The 20,809-nt window shown below is 44.8% G+C and overlaps 1 protein-coding gene across 1 annotated transcript in view; it reads left to right on the top strand.

Annotated features, from left to right (window-relative positions):
• ARHGEF9 (Cdc42 guanine nucleotide exchange factor (GEF) 9) overlaps positions 1–20,809 on the top strand; it is a 51,511-nt gene that overhangs the window by 12,971 nt on the left and 17,731 nt on the right. Inside the window, exons 4-5 of the mRNA XM_010569072.1 lie at positions 1,656–1,785; positions 10,448–10,579. Of these exons, the coding sequence (XP_010567374.1) occupies positions 1,656–1,785; positions 10,448–10,579 (262 nt within the window). The remainder of the gene's footprint in view (positions 1–1,655; positions 1,786–10,447; positions 10,580–20,809) is intronic.

Raw genomic sequence — 20,809 nt, 5'->3', positions numbered from 1 at the left:
TTGCTCATTGTTTTGAGACTGGTTCATCTGAATTTTTCACAAAGCCACATCTGTTTACCTCTTAAAGATTTACTCCAGCTTAATATGAATTAAATATATGAAGGTACTACGTGCAGCTTGCTGGTGTCCTGAGTGTTCCTGCTGCGGAACTGAGCTGGAGTTAAAAGTGTATGAACATGTTACGTGAGAAAGAGGAGACTCTGCTCATGGGTGGCCTGACATTAGCCTCCCTTCTTTGCATGAGCATAATTGCTAGGAGATTATTAGTGACTGTCTCTAAACCCTATGCCTCTCCCTGCCTCTACAGATTCTTTCTGGCCATAGTGACTTACCTATTTCCCTACAGGAACTCATGGACATTTGGAAGACCAGACTAATGTCTCTCTGGCATAGCTCCATTTCTCCCTTACACAGCCAGGCGCTCACTTCATACAGATGGCCCCACAAAGGCAGGCACAAGAAATTCTTCATTGTGTATCATGATGGATATGTCAGACAGCCCATCCTCAGTTCTCCTTTACTTTGTTGAAGGACCAGTCCTGATGTTTGTAGGATTTTTTTTTAAACTCAGCTAGAATTTTGACACAAGAATTGAATAAAAATTGAAAATGCATCCCAAGATTTCATCCAAGAAAGGATGGCAAAATAGCAAATAATATTCTGTCGTATATCATATTGTGATTGTTTCTTAGTATTTATACTGTTTGGATCACATGGGGAAATGGATCTAATTCACAGCATTCACCCCTATTTTAGCTGTCACCAGTGCAATTCTTAGCAATAATCAATAAAGCCATTCCCCCTGTAGCTGCCCAAGATCACAGTTTTTCTCATTAGTCAGCAATCAATATCAACCCTTAAGTTAATAATATATTATGGTGGCATTATGGCAGCTGGCCTTGTCTGTCTTTCCAATTGAAATGAATGTTAAGGTTCCTTGGAATGGAAAAGAAGGCACAGGGTGGAAATCAATAGCATTGATTCCAGCATCACGTTTTGAAAAGACTGATCATCATCTTTGCTAGCCCTGGCAGGAGGCTATTTTCACTCTTTGTTATTACACTCACAGGCCCATCCAGTAAAAAAAAAAAGAATTGCTTTGATGTGCTCAGCTGAAGTCTGCAGTAAGAGTGAATGCCATGGCATAAATGTTCTGTGGCACTCTTGGAGTCACCTTATGGCTTGGAAGGTGCTCTGGCCTTGTGCCTAATCAAAAAATATTTTCTAATGTCCATTTTAAAAATGGAAAAATCCAGCCCCAAAGACACAGGCTATAAAAATGTTCAGACTTTCTTTTAGGATGCTTTTTAGCTGAGCACCTTTAGACTTTAAAGAGCAAGATCCATAACTGTTGTACCTTGGGTTGGTAGAGGCTAGACCGTACTCATTGCACTGATGCAAACCAACTGAGGAGCTGGCTGGCTTCTCTGTCTCATACACATGCGATTTCAGTTTCAGGCAAGCTGCTTTTTTGTGATGATCCAGAAAGACATTGCTGATGGAAAAAATATGGTATTGTAGTAATGAGTGGCAAATCCTACCTGCTTTTCTTTCTAAAAGAATGGTGAGATTATGCTGCTGCTAATGGTAGACTCCTGTGCATTTCTACTGCACATCAGGCTCCATTTCATGGACTTCTCTTTTGTGTTTGACAGTGACTACAGGTATGTGGCTGCTGCTCTCGCTGTCATGAGGAATGTGACTCTACAGATCAACGAGCGGAAGAGGAGATTGGAGAACATTGACAAGATAGCTCAGTGGCAGGCCTCCGTTCTGGACTGGGAGGTACAGTAAATGCTTGGCCCTAATTTAGGCACTATAAACCTGGAAAAAGTAAATTCCGTACAGTTGTTGAATTATCCAAGACCATATAGTTCTTTTCACGCAACCTAGTCTTGTGATTAAGTTTGGGACAGAGAATACATATTTACTGGCTTCAGAGATGGTACTGAAGTTGTAAAACATTAATGATACTCTGAAGAAAATCTAGGGTCCAATTCCAATTTCATCAACAGAAATCTGGAGTAACTTTGGCAATTGCAATGCTGTTGTCTCAGGAGTAAGTGAGATTTGGTTCAAACTCTGTGTGCATTCTGGCTTTGTGCTTTGTCATTGGTGAAGAATTAGGGAAAGAGGTAGCAAAAAGTCCTAAAAATTGTGACAGGTGAAGAAAATCAAGAAAATTCTTCTGGTGGTTGCTTTATGATTAGAAGCCAAAACATTAAGCTGAAGTTAGAGATGCTATTTGCACATTTTAAATGAGTAGCCACTTAAAGATATTTCTGAACCAACCTTATGTGTACTGATCGCATAATTAAGGAGCCGAGAAACACAGGCAAGGCAAAGTCAGCAGAGGGATTCCTCACTAGCAGGCCTGCAGTCTCCTAATTTTTGCCATGTGTTTAAAAAAACCCCCCATACTAAAAGTATGTTCTCCTTTTCTTTTCGTCCCTGATTTTTTTTAAATCATTGTATGAATGTAATCCGTAAATAGGGTTTTTGAAGCAGACCCAGGACAAATGTTTTTGTAAATCCCTGTCTATGTTGTCATCAATCCATATGTTTAGCGAGTAGATACTTAGAGTGATATAACAGCCTTTCTTCTTCCTCACAGTCATGAAGGTCTGGAATAACTCCACATTCAAGTCAATGGGATCATACTATGTAAATTAGTATATGGGAAAGATGCATTAATCCTTTAATTATTTTTTTTTCTGAAAAAGACCTAGGAAGGCTGGAAGGAGAGGGAGAGAAATACAGGTGCATCACCTTCTGATTGTGTATCCTGCTTGACTGAATTAGTTTCATTGCTATAATGAAGGTTGGATTCAACCCTGGATCTCTTGATAAAACATAGAAATGCAGCAATCATAGCTGGTTCTTAAATTATGACTGGCTGTGAGAGCAGAGAATGCAGATCATTTGCTTGATTGTTTTATTGTTGTTTACTGCGAAGAAACCTCTCTCGCTGACACGCAGATTCATTTTCAGAACTAGAAAACTGCTCTCAAGGAGGCACAGGACCATCAGATATCTTCAGCCTTCAGTGTGATGAGCATTCCATGTGATGTGCTAATGTGTGTCATTTGTAAGAAATGCTGAGACCCTCACTGTAAATAAATCTAGATTAAGGACAGATCAATTCCAAGTCAGTGAATATTCATGTGTGAGTCGAAAGCCAAGGTGACCTCCACAAAGGATCTATGGAATAGCAGTTTCTTTTTCTCTTCCATTAGCTCAGTTGATAATTCATTTTTATTTAGCCATATCTTTGATAATTCATTGCTGCTTAGCTTTAGCCATATCCTTTATAATTAATTCCTGCTTAGCAGTACCCATTCTTTATCTCCATCCTATCCTCAGGAACTTGCCAAATCATTTTTCCTGGCTTTTTTCAACTATTCCAAATTTTCAGCATGATATTGCAGCAACATCCTTCAGTTTCTCATAATATAGCAAAACCTGCTGTTGCTACTGCTCAGAGATCCAATGGGAATACAGCTACTGCCCCCATTCAAAGGAAGACACCCTTTTTGCCATTTTTATTCTGTATTTTGGATCAAGAAGAGTCATAGAGTTGTGATGAGAACATTAGAGGATGAGAGCTAGATCCAGCAGAGGACTTCACTGCTTGATTCTTTACTCTAAAGTAACTTCTGAATCATCAGATCCAGCCCCCACTTCAGAGATGTCCAGGTAATGGCTAGAAGGATGCACAAAAATGCAAAATACTCAGAACTGTAGTATCGTGCAGGAAGAGAGCAGGAGAAATCAAAAGCAGTGCCAGGTGCTTAGATCTGTCCTAGATCTGTGCAGATGCTCTCTTTAGGCATTGCAAACCCAAGCTGCTAACCTCCAGAAACCCCACTCAGTTGATGTCTATCTATAGGACATGTCTTCCAGGACATAGGCCATCAGAGGTTGATTTCTTACGCAGCCTGTAGGGGTTCAGGCCCTCATCTTCTACATATAGGCAGTTACAGAGTAGAAGAGGGATTTCCTGGTATGTCTCTCTAGCCTCTTCCAGTCTGTGGGGAACATGCATTTATCATATGGGTCAGAGAGCAGAAGACCACAACTCCCAGGGCGTTTTTGCTGGAGGACCCTCAGCTGAGAGAGTAACCTGCTGTCAACTTTGTGTTTCTACAAATGTATATCCAGTTTATATTAAGTGCTCACTGAAACAGAGTGAGGAACCCACAGCATTACTCTCCCATCTCTATGTGGCCCTATTCCTGCTCTAATTAGAGTCTGTACCTAAAAGCACTCCCTTTCTGTCCCTCTGTGTGTCACAGTGGCTTCCTGATCTCTCCAGCCGGCACAGCAGTGCAAACAAGCAATAGCAGCATGGACCCGGGGTGGACAGCACAGTCTTCCTTGAGACAACCTGAAAAAAACACTAGGTACAAGAAAGCAGGAACTAGGAGAAAAAATTACCAGTTCAGATTTTTTTTCACCAGAAAACCAGCCAGGGCACAAGATAGAGATAATTCCTAATTTCCACTGTATGTTGCACTTAGTGAATTATTTCAGCAGCAACCAAGGCTAAATGTTTAAGCACGTTGAAATCTTTCATTTGGAGAAATGTCTGTTTTTCCTCAACATCTCTAGACTAACGATGTTGACTCTGATTGGAAATTGCATTTTTGTTTCTAAATTTACCCGTGTTGTGTGATGAGATGTTGGAAAAAGATTTTTAAAGAAGAAGAGGAAATCCAAACGAAACAAAAAATATTTTGTGGGTGAATATTTGAAATGCTCTTATATAAAAAGTGTGTGTACACGTTTTCTTGTAAGGAGAGGATATTATTGGGAATGTATACATATTACTGATCCTAAAACAAATAGAAAAAGTAGGGGGTATGTCCTAGCTAACTTAAGCAGAAGGGATTTTACTGAATCCCATGGAATTGTGCCTGTGTGTTTCAAGAATCATTTTTATCCCTCAAGATTTTCTGCATGGCCCTGTGAAGGTGAATTTCAGGGTCAGCATTTGAAAACTGCAAATATCCTTGAGTTAACCAAGGCCAGATTTTTTTTTTTTATTTTTTTTTCAAGAAGTCACGTCAGCAGGGTCTGATGGTTTAAATTGCAAATGGGACCAATCAAGGGTGGCCTGACTCTAGTGGCAGCTGATAAGCGTGCTGTGGCAGCCAGGGTGTGAAGTCTTAAGGAATTATTGGCAGCTTTAGCAGCTTTATACAAGTAATGACTGAGCGGAATCTTAAGGGAAGATTCTGATCTCACTGACTGCTGTAAATTAGAAATAATCCCAATCACTTTGAAATGTGTTCCTGTATAATTTGTAGGAACGTGGTCTTGACCAAAAAGCCTGGATTGGACTGTTGCCATGTATTACTCACTTCTTTATTTTGTAACCTGAATTTCCAATATATAAACAGACCTAGAGAGGTGCTGCCCCTGCCTACACCAAATTCTCTAGTGCCTTTTGTCCTTTCAGTTCTTAATGGCGCAGAATGTAGGGCTTCCACCACCTCCTGCTGAGACCTTTCAATGTCTGAGAGCTCTCCTTGTTATGAAGTGTTTCCTGATGTTCAACCTCTATTCCCCTTCGCTCAGCGTCGTCCCCTTACTTGTAGTTAAATACCCTCAGATCAAAACAGTGACATTTAAAGGCAGGCTGGCAGGCAAAATCAGCACACAAAGTTAGCTGGAGCGGGTTCAGAACAGCCTGCGAAGTCTCTTCTGGACCAGACTTCAAACAGGCCAGACAGCCCATCCTGGGCAGCCTTTACATGCTCAGTCCCTTCTTGTGCTCTTGTCCTCTGAGAGAGAGTTACAGATCTTAAAGGTTAGTGGGTAATATCTAGATATATACACACACACAAAAGTACTATAAAGAGATCATTTCCACAAAGCCCATCATCATTTCTAAGTCCTTGCAAGCCCGGGTTTGGGCAGTGCTGTATTTACAGGCGCACAAATGGGGCAGTGGGAGTGAAGGAGCAGTACGTCCCCGCCTTCCTCCCTATATCTGCTCCTGTGCAGTCTTGGCTGGATAGCCTCCGGAGGAGCACGTTCACAGCTCTCCTGCCCTCCTTATGGCTCTTGCAAGCCCATGGAGGCATGCTGGCGAGCGTGCTGCAGTGCCCAGCTCGCTGCGGCGCTGCTCCTGGGCAGGATTTGCAAGCTTGCCATTTGCTTGGGCATGACTGCGGTGCCCACCGCAGCCTTGAGTGCAACTGCACCCTTGCTGAGTGCCCGTTACAGATGATGTGGAGATGGAAAACAGATCTGTGCATTGGCACACCTCAGAAGCGCTCTGCTTTATGCCTTTTCATACAGCTCTTGAACCATGTCAAAACAAAATGAAGCAGCGATCCCTGCTGCATTTCAGGCTCCCTCTCCAGCCTTTGTGGCAGCTGCCAGCAATGCTTTCCTCCCTTTCAGCTCAGGTTTTTCTCAGAGGAGGGAGACGATGTGGTACCCATTCCCTGGGAGGGGATCTGTGGAGGTCCCTGTGGCAGGATGTTTGGCACAGGAGCGAGCCTTGCTCGTCAGCCTGGATTAGTTTTAACTTGCTATTTAAACAGATTACTTTGGTTTATGTAGATACCTAGATATTTCTACCAAAGATTCCCTTGGGTTGCCACTTTGGTGGGTTTCAAGAGTATTAAATTTACATGAAGGGAAAAATATATATAATTGAGAAATATAATGAACACTGTACTTTTAAGTTTCTTCCCATTCTTTTTATTTACGGGTCCTTTAAATCAAGACTTGGTGCCCTTAATTATGTAATATATAATAGTTGGCCTCAGCCTAATATTACGTTACTGAATCCAAGAATCACATGAAAAAAAAGATGCGTGCAACCAATGTACTGTTTTCAAAGTGAGGACAGCCTGATGAGAAATCCTCCTGGGAAAAAAATCACATCAGGGACTGAAACAGATCCTTCTTTTTTTTCTTCTTTTTTTTTTTTTCCCCCAGCAACAGAAGGTATCAAAAAATGAGCCTGATGAAAAGGACAACATTTCTCTCGCTTTCCTTTTTCTGATCTTTCTGTAGCCCAGAGTGCTAATCATCCTGTCAATCTCTAATTAAAGAACAGCAGTGTCAGGCAGAAGAGAGCCCTGCTCCCTGAATGTTAACTAGTAAAGAGGATTTTGTGCCCAGCAGTGACAGCAAAGAGCCATGTCAGGAGGTGGGCTTGGGTGCAGGGGAGCGGGTCCGGTGGGCTGTTGAGCATTTCTAAGCCTGGGACAGTGTCTGCTCAGGGATTGCTCATGGGAAGAAGGAGCGGGACAGACTGGGAGGTGTAACATGCTGCAGCTTGCAGTGCCATGCCCTTCCTTGTTATGTTGGTGCTTCCAGCTGCATTTCTTTCATGACACTAGTAAAAACCCTTTGGTTCCTCCCAGGTCCTTGTTATAGAAAGTGGTGGTCACCTATAGCATAATGGGGGAGCTGCTGATTGATATTTTTCTGTAGCAGCAGCAGAAGAGCTGACCCTCTGCTGCAACAGTCGGGAATTAGCCCTAGGACTTTATATGTCATTCTAGCGCTGGCAAGCTTGAGGGAGCATGAAGCACACATCCAACCTAGATCTGGGTGACCTTCTGCTCCCATTACTGCACACTAAGTAGTTGGACTCTGCCTGTGACTCCATGAAGAATAGAGGAGTCAGCTTTCTTTCTGCTGCCTGTTGTATGTAGTAGGATGCACAGTGAAAACCCTTAGTGCAGGCTGGGGAGCGCGGAGATTTTTTTTTATAGGCCTATAGGATAACTCAGGTTGGAAGAGACCTCAGGAGGATATCTAGTCTTCTCTTGGGCATTTTGCTGCTGTGCTCTGCTGAAGTCAGTAGGACATCTGCCAGTTCAGAGTAACTAAAAGTTCAGCCTCTTCCTTTTTTAGCAGAAAGGATACAGATGGATATATCTCTTTACAGAAGGATATAGGTGATCCAGCCTCTCTAGGAGTTGCTTGGAAAAAAATGGAAAAGGAAAATAATTTTTTTTCCTAGTTTTGTATAGGACTGGAGGGATCCAGGGCTAGGACTGGCTTTAGAAAAGGATTAGGAGAGGCATTGTGGAAAGCCTGCCTCAGGTCAGGACCAAGTATCGAGGCATGCTGGGGTAGTCATGGTAGCAGTGGAGCAGAAAAGCAAATGCTTCCCTCCTTGCCCGCCACCCTGCATCTGACCCCGTGAGCCCCTCCGGTAGGGACACTGCACTAGCAGAAGACAGTTCATGTTGTTCAAAGAGGTGGTACAACTGTGTCGGAAAAAAAATGCCTTTCAAGGTTCATTGCATCCGCTCTAGGAGGCTCTAGCGGCGCAACCACGCTGGTGTATTGCTATAGCAGCCAAGGGCTTGAGGAACAGGCAGGGCCATGGAGATGCTGCTCTTGGGAGCTAAAGGCTGGCCAGCCATGTGCTAGTCCAAAACTATTTGCAATATATATTTCAAAATTTGCTAACCCAGCATTGGAAATCATCTATTTCTAGCCCATAGACTGTATATATAAATTGTTTTCCCAACATAAAAAATGCAATACAAATCCTATCGTTTCAGATCTGAATTTTTTTGTTTTATATTGCTTGCAGGGACTACACAGTTTGGATTCAGCTAATCAAGTAGAAGTGTTTACAGAGTCCTCTGTGTGTCCTCAGGCTTGAGATGCTACCACAGGAGTAAAAGACAAAACTGGCTTTCTATTTTTAGCAGCCATCCTCTTCTAGGCTCGCCCCCTCTCATAAAAGCTCCCATCCATAGGCTTGTATGAATCTTCTTCATATAAGCTCATGTTTAGCCAGGAAAGCCCCCCATTTCTGGAGCCTGTGTGTTTTCTTCAGAGGCTTCTTGTTCAAGGGCTTGCGTATACCTGAGCTGTCACAGCAGCACACAGGTCCCTGGTTTCTGGCCAGGAGGTACCATGGCTGAAGTGAGACCCTGACCCCGCACTCCTGGGACGTGGCATGATGCACAGCCCGTCCCTTCTGGGACGGACCCTCTGTGCTCCCGGGAAGTTATCCCTAATTAGGCCTTCAGATACCACAGCCACAGAAGTGAGATAGAGAGGTGGATAAATACCTCGCTAAGGCGATTTGAAAGTCTGTGCTGCAGCATGATGATGCAGTGACTTAATGAAGTTGCTGTTGTCACAGGGCCCAGGGACTCAGGCAGTCGCTTCCAATCAATGCTGAGAGGTTAATTACACATTTACCTGAACAGCAGTCTGAAATCCTCACCAAGAAATTAGGAGTGAGGATGACTCTGGGTTGCTTTGGCACCTACAAGTGTAAGCAGTACCAAAAAAGCGTGTCTATCTAGATGCCCCCCATAGCTGGCTGAACCTTTACAAGCTGTTTGCTGAGATTTTGGGATGGTCTTGTCCCAGAAATTGGTTCTAGTTTGGCATCAAAGCCAGAACTGCACTAGTTTCAGAGCCAAAAAGAAAAAAACAAAACCTTTTCTCTCACTTGCTCCTGAATCCTGCTCCTTACCTTTTAGCTGAAGTCATCCTGATTCCTTCTGTGGTGTTTCAGAGTGAGAGATACCCTGAGATGCCCACAGGGCAGGTGGTGGTGAATTCACCCATTTTTAATAAATAGATTTTAATTAACTTTTTAAAAAGTCCAGCTCATCCCAATTAGTGGAGGGTGACTGCATTTGTTCTCTTGGAGAGTGGGAGAGCGAGTGCTGTGTTTTCAAGACCATCTGCTCATGAATCCTTAAAAAAAATCATAGAGGAAAACAAGTGTTAGCTGGAGGCAGAGAAAGGGTGAGGGCATTCTGGCAGCCGGCCGGGGAGGCCTTGCCAGCTGGGGGGGCAGGAGGCTGCCAGAGGATCCGGGGTGGTCCTGACAGTTTTTTGGAGATGGGGAGCTCTAATGAGCTATGGGAGAAGGGATTGTAATTGCCTGAATGAGTGGGAAGAGAGGCAAAAATCTGGAGGAGTGAGTTTTGTCAGCCTCACGGGTGGGGGAATTGATATCTCGGCGTAGATGACTTTGGTAGCTGGCCTGAGATTTCAGGATCGGACGTGCTTTGGGGTGCTATTTTAAAGGGAGGGGGTGCCAGGGAATTTGTTGCCCTGAATACAAAGTGGCTCTGTCTTGGTCAGGAGGAGGGGGCTTGGCTCTCAGGATGCCACCAGCACCTGCAGTGAGATCCAGCATCTGGGGGTACCTGGAGAGGGGGGGACGGGGACAGTGTCTGGAGCAGCTCTTTCCTCGTTGCAACGTTAACCATAATGGCTGTGCCTCGACTGTCCACATTTACTTCATTTATTTCCCTTCCTTCAGAATTTTCCCCTATCTCCAGTTCCTGGTCTGAAGTCAGATGGGGCGGCTTTCAGAGCTGCGGAAGGGCCAAAATCTTATTTAATTAGTGCTTCTCCCCAACCTGCAAAGAGCAATGTATCCACTGCCCTGGCTGGGAGTGGCGGTTCACTCGGCCTCGTTCTCTGTGCCCTCTAGGGAGACGATATCTTGGACCGCAGCTCAGAGTTGATCTACACGGGAGAGATGTCCTGGATTTACCAGCCTTATGGACGGAACCAGCAGCGTGTTTTCTTTCTCTTTGATCACCAGATGGTTCTCTGCAAGAAGGTAAGGACATCCAGGGAGAAAGCAGCACGGCTAAGGACATGCTGCGGACAGGCTTTCCAGTCCAAAGTGGTTTTTAGGGCAAGGTGGCTTGTTTGGTGCACATGCAGAAGAGGACATGGATAGCACTGAGGAAGGGCAATCCACATGCTAGAAATACTGAATTACAGGATGGTGAGTACACCATGATAGAGGGATTTTTATGCTCATAGCAAATCCAGCCTCCACTTGTTCATTTCATGCCTTTTCTCATGTGCCCCTTGTTTGGCTCGTTGCCTCACTTCTGCTTTTGGATTTTGGCTGCAGCATATGATCTGGGATTGGATAGCCCTAGAATTTCTACATGAACTATGCAGCCTGGCACTTGGGCAGACAACTCAATTACTGCATTAAAATGATGTTCACTGCCTCTCAAAGAAATATCAGGCAGCAGCCTGCTCTGTAGCAGGGTGTATGTGCTGTCACTTGGTGAAATGCATTTTAAGCCTCATCCTCATGTAGCTGCTGTGCTGGAATTTATAGGGCATATCTCTGCCGTGAAACCCATCACAAAGGTAGAGAAAGGTAACAAAGAATACTGATGCTAATGTGTTGTAGTATTAATAGCAGCAGGTGAACTGTGTTTCGGAGCACCTGTGTTAAGCAGCAGCATCACAGCTGTATTGCTGTAGTCCCGCTAAGGTGATCCCAGCTCATTACCATCACAACTGTTCGAAGTGAAGTGACAGAGCTCATAAGTCCTGGGTGCCTCTGTCTTCTGACAGACCGGGATTCATTGACATTTTCACTGCAGCTATACAGATAACTGTGTAGAGGGAGTCCCCTGGATGGGCTTCAAGTGGGAGCAAGGGCAAGCTGCGGATGTCTCTGGCCAAACACACCAGGGTTGTGTCCCTGTCACATCTCATCTGCTAAGGAAAGGTTGAGCGAGACCTGCGCCGTGTGGCAGCCCCCCGAGGAGTGCCCTGCCGCTGCAGGAAGCGGCGTGGGTGGGGGCGTGGGTGGCTCCTGACTCACCGCGGCATCACTGCCCGCTGCCGCCGTACGTGGAGCTGTGGCCTCTGCAGTTCAGTGGGTGGCACTTTCTTCTCCTGAGTCATGGTTGACTGAAATTTTGCCTTCTGGAATGCGTGTGCTTATTCTTTCCCCTCCTCGTTGCTGTGCCTTTTACTTCTTTCCTGGCTCTGTCAAAAAAAATAACCACAGAGCAACAATAACAAAGTCAGATGTTTAGACAACTGTCAAAATTAGTCTGGAAGTATGCAGCTGGGTTTAATTTTTCATCTTGACCTCCTACACTTTGATTGTGGCCCTGATTTTCCAATTCATAAGACAGCATCCAGTTTGGCTTGCACTGGGTCTGCTCCAGGGAGGTATGGAGCGTTCCCTTAACTCCCGGGAAAATCAGAGCTGAGATTTCCATGGTCATCAGTATGAGCAGAGAGCATTCACCAATTCACAGCGGGCTGCTGGGGGCTCGGGAGGTTGTATCAGTGTGCAAAGCGTTCGTGTGATGCTGTCCTCTTCCCTTATGTATTCAAAAGGCATTTGCAGTGTGTGTGTGTGTGGCAATGCTGCACAAGAGGGGCCTTTACGGGAAAACGCCCTGCAGATTTTAGTTGTCTCAGGGACAGCACAGTGGTCTGGGTCTTCCTGGCAGAGAGACTGGCTCCATGTCAGGATCTGGCAGGCTCTTCTGCCACTAGCTGAGGCCTTGTGGGACGGTGTCCCCACTGAGCTTTAGGATCACACGGCAGAGGGTGGTAACTGATCTGGTGAGCCCAATATCACGGGCACAGGGTTCGTACTTCGCTGCCGGTTCTCCTTTTACATCTCTTTTTCCAGCATCGAACTGCAGTTGTTATTTTTCAGAGTGTTGGGGTAGGAGGGGAGGTGGGCTTACAGCTGGACTCTCCCATCTTGATAATGTTTTCCTTGAACATTATTAAGAAAGATTGTCCGAGTATGGAATTCAGAGGAGTGTTAGCTCACATTTTGGGATCACACATGCTGTATAAAATAAATCTGAATGACTTATAGCCTCTGTTGTCTTGACCCTTGTGTCAGGCTTTGCTGTTACAGATCCCAACAGACAACCATCTAGCAGGATAACCTCTGCTTTAGAGCCAGAGCGCTGTATCCTGGAGCTTTCTTAGTGAAGCACCATTTATATCATGGTGCAGGAGGCTGGGGCCAGCCTTCCTTACCCCATGCTTTAAAATTATTCTCTGAGGGATATGAAATAGGACCCACACATCCCCAAGAGCAGGAAGAATACAGCAGGACTGCAGGGGTGCTGGTGCTCCAGCTCTGCCTGGCCAGGAGTGGGCAGAGCACCATATCCTGGGGTCATCTGCTGCACAGCCTGGTGCCAGTCGTGGGAGTTAAAGTGCTTGAGAGTGGTGTGAGCTTGCAATATACTTTTGTGTCCCACTTCAACAAACCCTCAGGGAATTGGAGTTGTCTGAGTCCAGAAGGGAAAGTTTCAGATTTCCAGAAGGTCTCGGAGTTCAGACTGGTCCAGGGCTGCCAGCTCCTCTGCCATGTGTACAGGGAGAATTAAGTCCTTTAAAGGTTTCCAAAGCAGAAGATTGAACAGCACCCCTCTTATTCCAGAGACAGGCAATGAGAAAATTCATGGACAACCTGACCTATGTTTTGCATGAGGTTTGTTTAGTCAATGACCCAGATCAAAATTTTCAGGTTTGGTTCCACTTAAGATGGCACATCTCAGTGAATCTTCCTCTTCAGAAAATCTCCTGCATGTGTGGGTTTTCTTCAGATGTAATAAATTAGTAGGTGTGATACATTCTTAATCATGACACAGTCAATTTGAGAATACATTTATTTTTTAATTATAATGGTTAAATTTTACCTCTTTATTGGTCAAAAGATATTTTTAATAGAAAAAAGGAACTAGAACCAATTCCTTATTTAAATATATCACAGATACTTCAGTTTGATAAAAGCATGCTAGATATCCTGAGAGGCTCTAGAAGACAAGCATATATTTCAAACAGGCTCTCCCACTCCTCCAGATCTTCATTGCTGTTATCTGCACGTCATCCTCACCTTCGTTGCCTGTTGTCTCCCTGGTAGATGTTTGCAGCTGCAACAGCTCTGTGGTCTTGAATCCCCTGGTAATGCATATGGAATCTGTGGTTTGACAGATACTGATACATGAGTTTCTGATGGAACAGATACGGTTCGGTATCATAAGCTCTGTGACAGTTTTGGATGTTGGTATTCTCTGTCATTCCCTTTGAACGCCATTGTCTGCAAAACTTGTTACACAGTGGGCTCATATTGCAAAGACCGTCAGATTCCTGCTCACTAGCTTGTGCGGTGGAAGATGAAATAATTTCTGTGTGGCAAAACTGGCTGGAATCAGCTTCACTCCTGTAGGCTAAGGTGAGGTGTCAGTGGCATTCACTGATACCGGTAGATGCATGTTAGGTCCAGGAAGGTAGTAAATGAATTCCTATAATATCTGGAAAAGAGTTACTGAAAGCCAGTTTTTCTTTTTCTGCAAAAATTTCTGCAGCATTCTGCTTCCAGCCAACCAGTGTGCTGGATATATTAGTCCCAAGAGAGCACACTGCTACAGACATGCCCGCAACTCTTGTTCGTGTCTGTATTGCAAGCAGCTGATCCTTTGGGCTGGCTGTATTGCTGCTGAACCCAGGTGGAGTATTAAAAATTCTATCTATAGCCAAGGTAACAACTCATTTTGTATCCCTTATTCAAGGTGAGAGCTGTGTGAAAGTAACGTGTCCCCCCACCCCCATGTAAGTTTGGGTTTCTTCACAGCAGTTTTGCTATCAGCTAGTAAGCAGTGAGGACTGCTCCAGTTCAACTGCTCTGTGTCCTTTGTGTGGCACTAAAGACAAGGCACAGTCCACATTCTCAAAAACCATCTTTGTTTCTACCATTCCTCTGTTGGATCAGGTTTGGTCCATCAGCTTTACAGGCAGACAGCCTAGGAAGGTTTCAGCAGGACTCCTGTCGTATGCTACCAAGAATTACCATGTTTCTTTTTCCTACTGATCCGTCCAGTGTTACCTGTGCCTGAGCAATAAGGTCTATTGGCTGTGGAGGTATTTCTAGTATCCAGCTATCTGCTTTCAGCAGCAGTTAACGTATTTCCAAATAAAGCCCTGTTTGCTTTGAATATGGCCTGCTTTCTGGAAGCTTTGCCATCCTTTTCTGTTGATGTCTGAAAATGTTTCAAGGTTACGGGGCCTTTTTTTGTTGGACATCTGGCCAAGACATTTCTATGAGGTGGGATAACTCTCAGGGTCTGTCTTTGCATGTGGGCAGCTGGGCGATTACCTGGTTGATGGTTTGTTTGCATGCAAAGAACCAGATATTAGTATCATCATTAATATGACTATATTGAATTATATGACTATATTAATAGGACTATAATGAACTAGTCATTAATATAGTTCAGCTGTCAGGAAAGGAGTGATGGCGCTCGTCAGATCCAGCGGCAAAGCTCAGACCCTTCCCTGGTTGGCAGTGTAAGTTCCACTGCCTCAGACTGAGAAATCCCAAATGCATTTCCATGACCACCACGTCTTGGAGAACTGATGGGACTTCAGACAGGGACCTAGTTGTGAAAATGAGTAATTATAAAGGGCTGCATTCAAATGTGCTTGACAGATGTTATCTCCGTCAGTATGAGTATATTTAGGTCTTTCTTCCAAGCAGGAAACTTGCACTAAGATTTACGAGGGCTGCATGAGTAAGAGCAGTAGCAGCAGGTGGAGAAGCTGACACTATGGCAGCCAGCTTTCATTTCTGGCAAACATCTTGCAAAGCAACTTGTGTGGGAAAATTTTCACAAATAAAATTGGTTTCCGAGCTTTACAATTAAATCTCTTCAGCTTAGATTTTGCTATCAGAGACAGCACTGGACGCTTCCTAATATCACCACTGAATTATTTTCTGGTGCTAGAAAGTGAGAAGTTTAATCAGATGAAATGGCCAGGTCAGCCATTTCAGTGTTCAATAAACTGAATACGGAAATGCTAGTGGATGTAGGTGGGTACTGCAGAACATTTCCAGAACCTGTGTCAAAAGGGGAGCACTGAGTTAGTTTGGATGTCTACAGTTCCTGATAAAGAGCCACTGGGAGAGCTTGTGATTTAGATTTTCTTCGCAAAGCTGGGTAACTTTCACCTATTGGATTAATATCAAACTCTTCTAATGAATTTTCTGCCTGTGTTTCCTGAACCAGAGGTTGGGACATGGCAGTGTGCATGAGGACAAAGCGGTGCTTTCTTCAGAAGAGACTCTCAGTTGGTTACCCTAATGCAAAAATGCCTTTTGGAAAGTAAGAAGGGAATAAACTGCGTGGGAAGCAAGCACTGGCCTCAGTTTGACTTACCATATGTCTATAATCAGGAAAGAAGAATACATATTCCAGTATGCTAACCGTAATTACCAAGAAATGAAGTCAATCCTTGATGATGGTAGCATTAAAAGATGTTGCCTTAAAGGCGCAGGGTCTACTTTTCTTATCACCCTGAAGTTGAGAGAGTTTGACACAGAGATGCTTTAAATTTGCAAATCGTAGTACTTAACATCCAGGACTGTGACACACAGCATTAATTATGATCATAGCTTGTTATGTTGGGGGATGCTCGAGGTGCTTATCATGTAATAGATGAGGATCTTCTTTTTTCTGTTCTGGGTAATAGTTTGGATTTCCCCAACGGGCTCGAGAGTGCTGTGGCATTAGGCTGGAAATGACAATAGGAAGGGTTAACGGAGTTTCTGCACCAAATTATGCTTTTCGTTCACCAGTAGTCAAACAGTCCTTGATGGGGCTCCGTGTTTAGTGTTCTCTGACAGTGCAGAAAGATCAGTGACTGCATGAAACACATTTAGTTTTCATTTGCACTTTTTATGCGTCTCTTGTAATCAAGAGGCAATGCAAACTCCAGCTTGTGGTTTATTGCTATTGCTGTCTTCCCTTGAGCTCTCAGAGCAAAGCAGGTTGGATGAGAAGCAAAATGAGACCAGTTTAATAGCAATAGCCAGACAGTCAGCCAGAAATAGCTGTGCTATAGGAGATGGAGTAAATAAAATAATCCTGTCAAACTCCATTGCAGTTCAGGTTTCCAAATGGGAAGATAAAAGAGACATTTCTGAGCCCTTATAGTATAAGAAGGTCTAGTTCCCATATCAGTTCTGTTAAAAACATTGAGGTAAGCTTTGCACCAAAACAACGGCCCTGCTTTTATTACAGGCTAAATAGGTCTCACAGGGCTAGCCAAAAATCTTGTTTGCAAACACAGAGCAACACTGGGACAATTCTTATTACTTCAAGTGTTTTTTTGACCCACAAGGAACACTGTTTGACTTTTGCAGCGCCTCCCACCCCTTCTCTTTTCCTCCCAGTAACACAGATCTTCATGAAATGCCATGTTTTGGGTCAGGCCTGGGTCCAGCCTGCAGCAGGGTGGGAAAATGGGTCAGGCTGTGTTTCACTGTTTTCAAACAGCAGCTCGGCAGAGACTCGGTGGTGTGCTGCGCTGACAGGCAAGGCATGCTGCTACTTCAGCTGGTGAGGTAGCTTGAGATAAGCATGAAGACAACCAAAGAAAACACACTGGCTTGGTCACAGCCCCAAAGCAAAGTATAAAATGAAGTTTTCAGAGAACAGTCAGCCCCACTGACGTAGCCCCGCGTTCATGCCCAGCTGATCGGTCGGTGCTGTCTGCAGACAAGAGGTTTCTGTGGGTCCAGACTGTAGAGCATGGCAAGGAAGTTTGATCCTCCTGTCAGTCTCCTTGGCTAGCAGATAGCTGAAAATGAAAGATGAATTCCAGCAACTGACAGGATATATGTTAAAAACAGTTATGAAAAAGTACTTTAGCTTTGAGATATGGCATATTCAAGAAAAGAAAACATTCCTTTTAATAGTCAAAATAGCCCCGAATGCATGTGCTCAGTGATCCTCTCGCAGGGATGTGCATGTGCCAATTATGTGCCCTGAGCGCAGTTTTGCAGGAGGGCTCGCGCTAGCAGGCTGTACTGACCGGAGCCAGCAACCTGCAGCAACCTGCTGGCATGCTGACTCAGGGAGGCCGGTGCTGCCTTTTTGCTGCTCAGCGTGCAATAGCAGAGAGGGAAGAGCGGGCTCCGAGAGGTCACTGGGATGCAGGACGTGTAGGGAGAAAAACATCAGGGTCAGCCAGAGGAGCCAGCTGGAGGAGGGCAGGAGAAGGCTTTCTGAATTTAGAGTCCTTCACAGTCTGTTTTCTTTTCTGGATAGGGAACAGGTTTAGCCTACTGATATAGCCATACAGATATGCAAGATGCTATACAATATACTCTGTGCCTAATTTATCACTCCTGTAATTGAAGTGGGTGTAAATTTAGCCCAAAAGCAAAACCTCCAGAGCTGAAAATCTAACCCTTCTCCTGCTGTGGCCTTTCAGCAGCACAATTTTAAGCCCCTGGGAGCAAACTGGAGAGACCAGAAAAGCCGAGTGACGTGTCTGCAGAAGGGTTTCCCGTCTCTTCCTGTTATTAGTTCTTTGGAAATGCACTCGCCCTCAGCTCACTGCTTTGCAGCCAATGTGACTGGGCTTGAGGTGGAACAAGGCATCAAAATGCCACTGATGTTCCACTAAATACGTTGAACAAAAATAGCATTTCCACATAAATGCTTTCAGCTCCAGTCCTCCCCCACTCAGATCCCACACTGCAGCTTCATGGAGCTGGCAAGGATGAATCAAATGTCTCTTTCAAAACTCAGGAGACAGACACTGCTGAATAATTTGGCAGGAATCTGCCGACCCCCCCCCCAGCACAGCTGTCCTTGTGCAAAGAGGAGTTACGTAAACCCATACCGCAGAGATTTCGGTTCCCCTCTTCCCCCCTGGGGAAACTTGTAACAATTTGGCCCATCCTAGGAAGTTTGTGGTAGGAAGTGAGTGGCTGAGGTTGTGTCGGGGAGGTGGTGTTACATCCCCCTGTTTCTAATATGATCCATCCCTTATCACATTTTCAGGTTGTGCTGTGCAGACCCCATTTCCCTGCTCCTAAAGGCTGGCTTAGCCCAAACTGCTGTGTCTGACAGGGTGACAGCAAAGCTCACAGTCACTGGCATCCAGCCACTTAGCAGGGCTTAGTTTTATTTTCTGATATAAAGAATATTTAGGACAAAAACATTCAAAAAGGTTCATTGAGTTTTAGGGTCTCATTTGGACAGAAGAGAGGCCCAGTTTTGCAATGCACTCAGCTCCAGGGAGGTCGATGAGAATGGTGCATAGATGTCCCATCTTAAAAATCAGCCCTCAATAGGGTTAAGTTAAATGAACAAATGCTACAGAAAACTTGGTGTTCATGAAAAGCAGGCTGGGCTGCTTTCTTCAAAAGGTCACTTTAAGGTAGATTAGATTTTAAAAATGTAGGCTCTGAATCTTTTTTTAAAAAGCCAAAGAACGTTGAAAGCCCTTATGACTAAAGATACCCAAAGACATGGCAAAGTGGCAGTGTGCCATGCTCTCATTGCTCACGGCAGGCTGGGCAGAGTGAAGATAGAGAGCAGGCAGGCAAGAAAATCAGGACAAATATCAGGAGTAAATTGAAAAACTCTGCTCGCTCCCTCTGCTTCTTCCATTCTGCTCTGCAGTCACTGCCCAGGTCAACAAGAAATTGTCAGAGAGGGTCTGAGACCCACACCATAGTGCAAAAGATAACTCAGCCTTTTCCAAATTGTGGGTTCATGTTTGGGTGCAGTTATTATGGACCCTGGTTTAGTCTTTTCCCAATTTCAGCATCAACTATTCACTATTCATCAACTGTTTCAACATCAACTATTCACCAAGTTGCAGAGCTTGCCTGTAGGTGGGTCTCTCTTCAGCCTCACCCTTGGATCCCCCTTCTCTTTTGATACCTGAAGAACATACCATCTTCTGGCTTGCAGGGATTGCTGCTTTGTATACTGAGCACGCTGCTATCTTGCTGCCTTGTCTGTGTTACATTTCAATTATTAGTCATTTCAGGCAAGCCCTGGCTTTGCTTTACCTGTGTGTGCGCAGTGCAATACTCTCGGCCTTCCAGCCCCATGAGCGCTTGTAAGGGCCGTTGCTTCACCGGCGACACTCCTCACTCCAAGCCATGATCTCAGGTAGGGAGGAGTGAGGGGAGAAACCCCTCGTGTGACTTTGCGCTGTCACCCATGCTCAGCGCAACAGAAAAATACCTCAGAAGACCTCTACGGGGATGATCTTCTGTAAAGCTGTGGTGGGGATGGAGTGATGATCCCCCCAGTGGAAGAGCCACCCTGTTGCATGTTACTCAGGCCGCCCTTTGCCTCACAGGAGGGACGGAGGGATCTGTGGCATGCTGCGTCTGCCACCCGCGGGCTGCATCTGCCACCTGCAGAGCCTCCTCTCTGCCTCCCTTTGGTCTGCCAGCTCCGAATCCCGAAGCATGTGTAACGCTAAGCTATTCTTACAAGGCTTTGAGCTGTTAAAGATCCACCGTCAAAGGCTTTCAGTGTGTCTTTAACTGATTACTTATTTACAGCTCCCTCCTGCCCTGTAAAATAAGCAAATACGATTATGCCATTATAGAGATGGGGAAGGACTGAAGGAGAAATTGCATTTCACCCAAAGGCCGGCAGCCAGTCCTTGCCAGCCTCGGGGAGGTGCGCTCAAAAGACCTGACTGCATCCATGTACTCAGAGTGCATAATTCCTCCCCGAGTCATTCTGAAACTACTTTGCCATTGGAATATGCAGGTTTTAGATAACCAGGAGGATGAATAACCTACATATGCAATGAGAAACTTGTAACGGATTATTCTGTGGTTGGCATCTTTTATATTGTCAGCTCATAAGAGGGATCTAATGACTCATGGCTGAAAATGGCTCTTTCTCCACTTGTGTTTTACAGATGATTTGTTTTACACATGAGAAGTAGAGTGTGACCTAGCATGGAGTAAACCATAGCACTTGGAAAAAAATGTGCCATCCAAAAATCATAACCCTTGCTTAAGACCTCCCCATCCATCCTAATAAATAGGAGGAGTTTCTGAAATGCATGAAGCTGGCTGCACGCGAAGCTAGCAGGAACAAATTACCTGGGGGACATAGCAGGCCAGGTCCTCTCAAGTGCTTACCTGTGCCCTCTGATAGAGGGGGAAATTTCCTCCTTATGTGCTGCGTGCTGGTTAAGCCATTGAATAGCTTTTAATCCTAATGCCATTTTG

The sequence above is a fragment of the Haliaeetus leucocephalus genome, unplaced genomic scaffold (assembly GCF_000737465.1).
Source record: "Haliaeetus leucocephalus isolate CR32 unplaced genomic scaffold, Haliaeetus_leucocephalus-4.0 Scaffold262, whole genome shotgun sequence".
Classification (NCBI taxonomy): Eukaryota; Metazoa; Chordata; class Aves; order Accipitriformes; family Accipitridae; genus Haliaeetus; species Haliaeetus leucocephalus.
The sequence above is the reverse complement of the archived record's forward strand: the minus strand, read 5'-3'. Positions and strand labels throughout refer to the sequence as shown.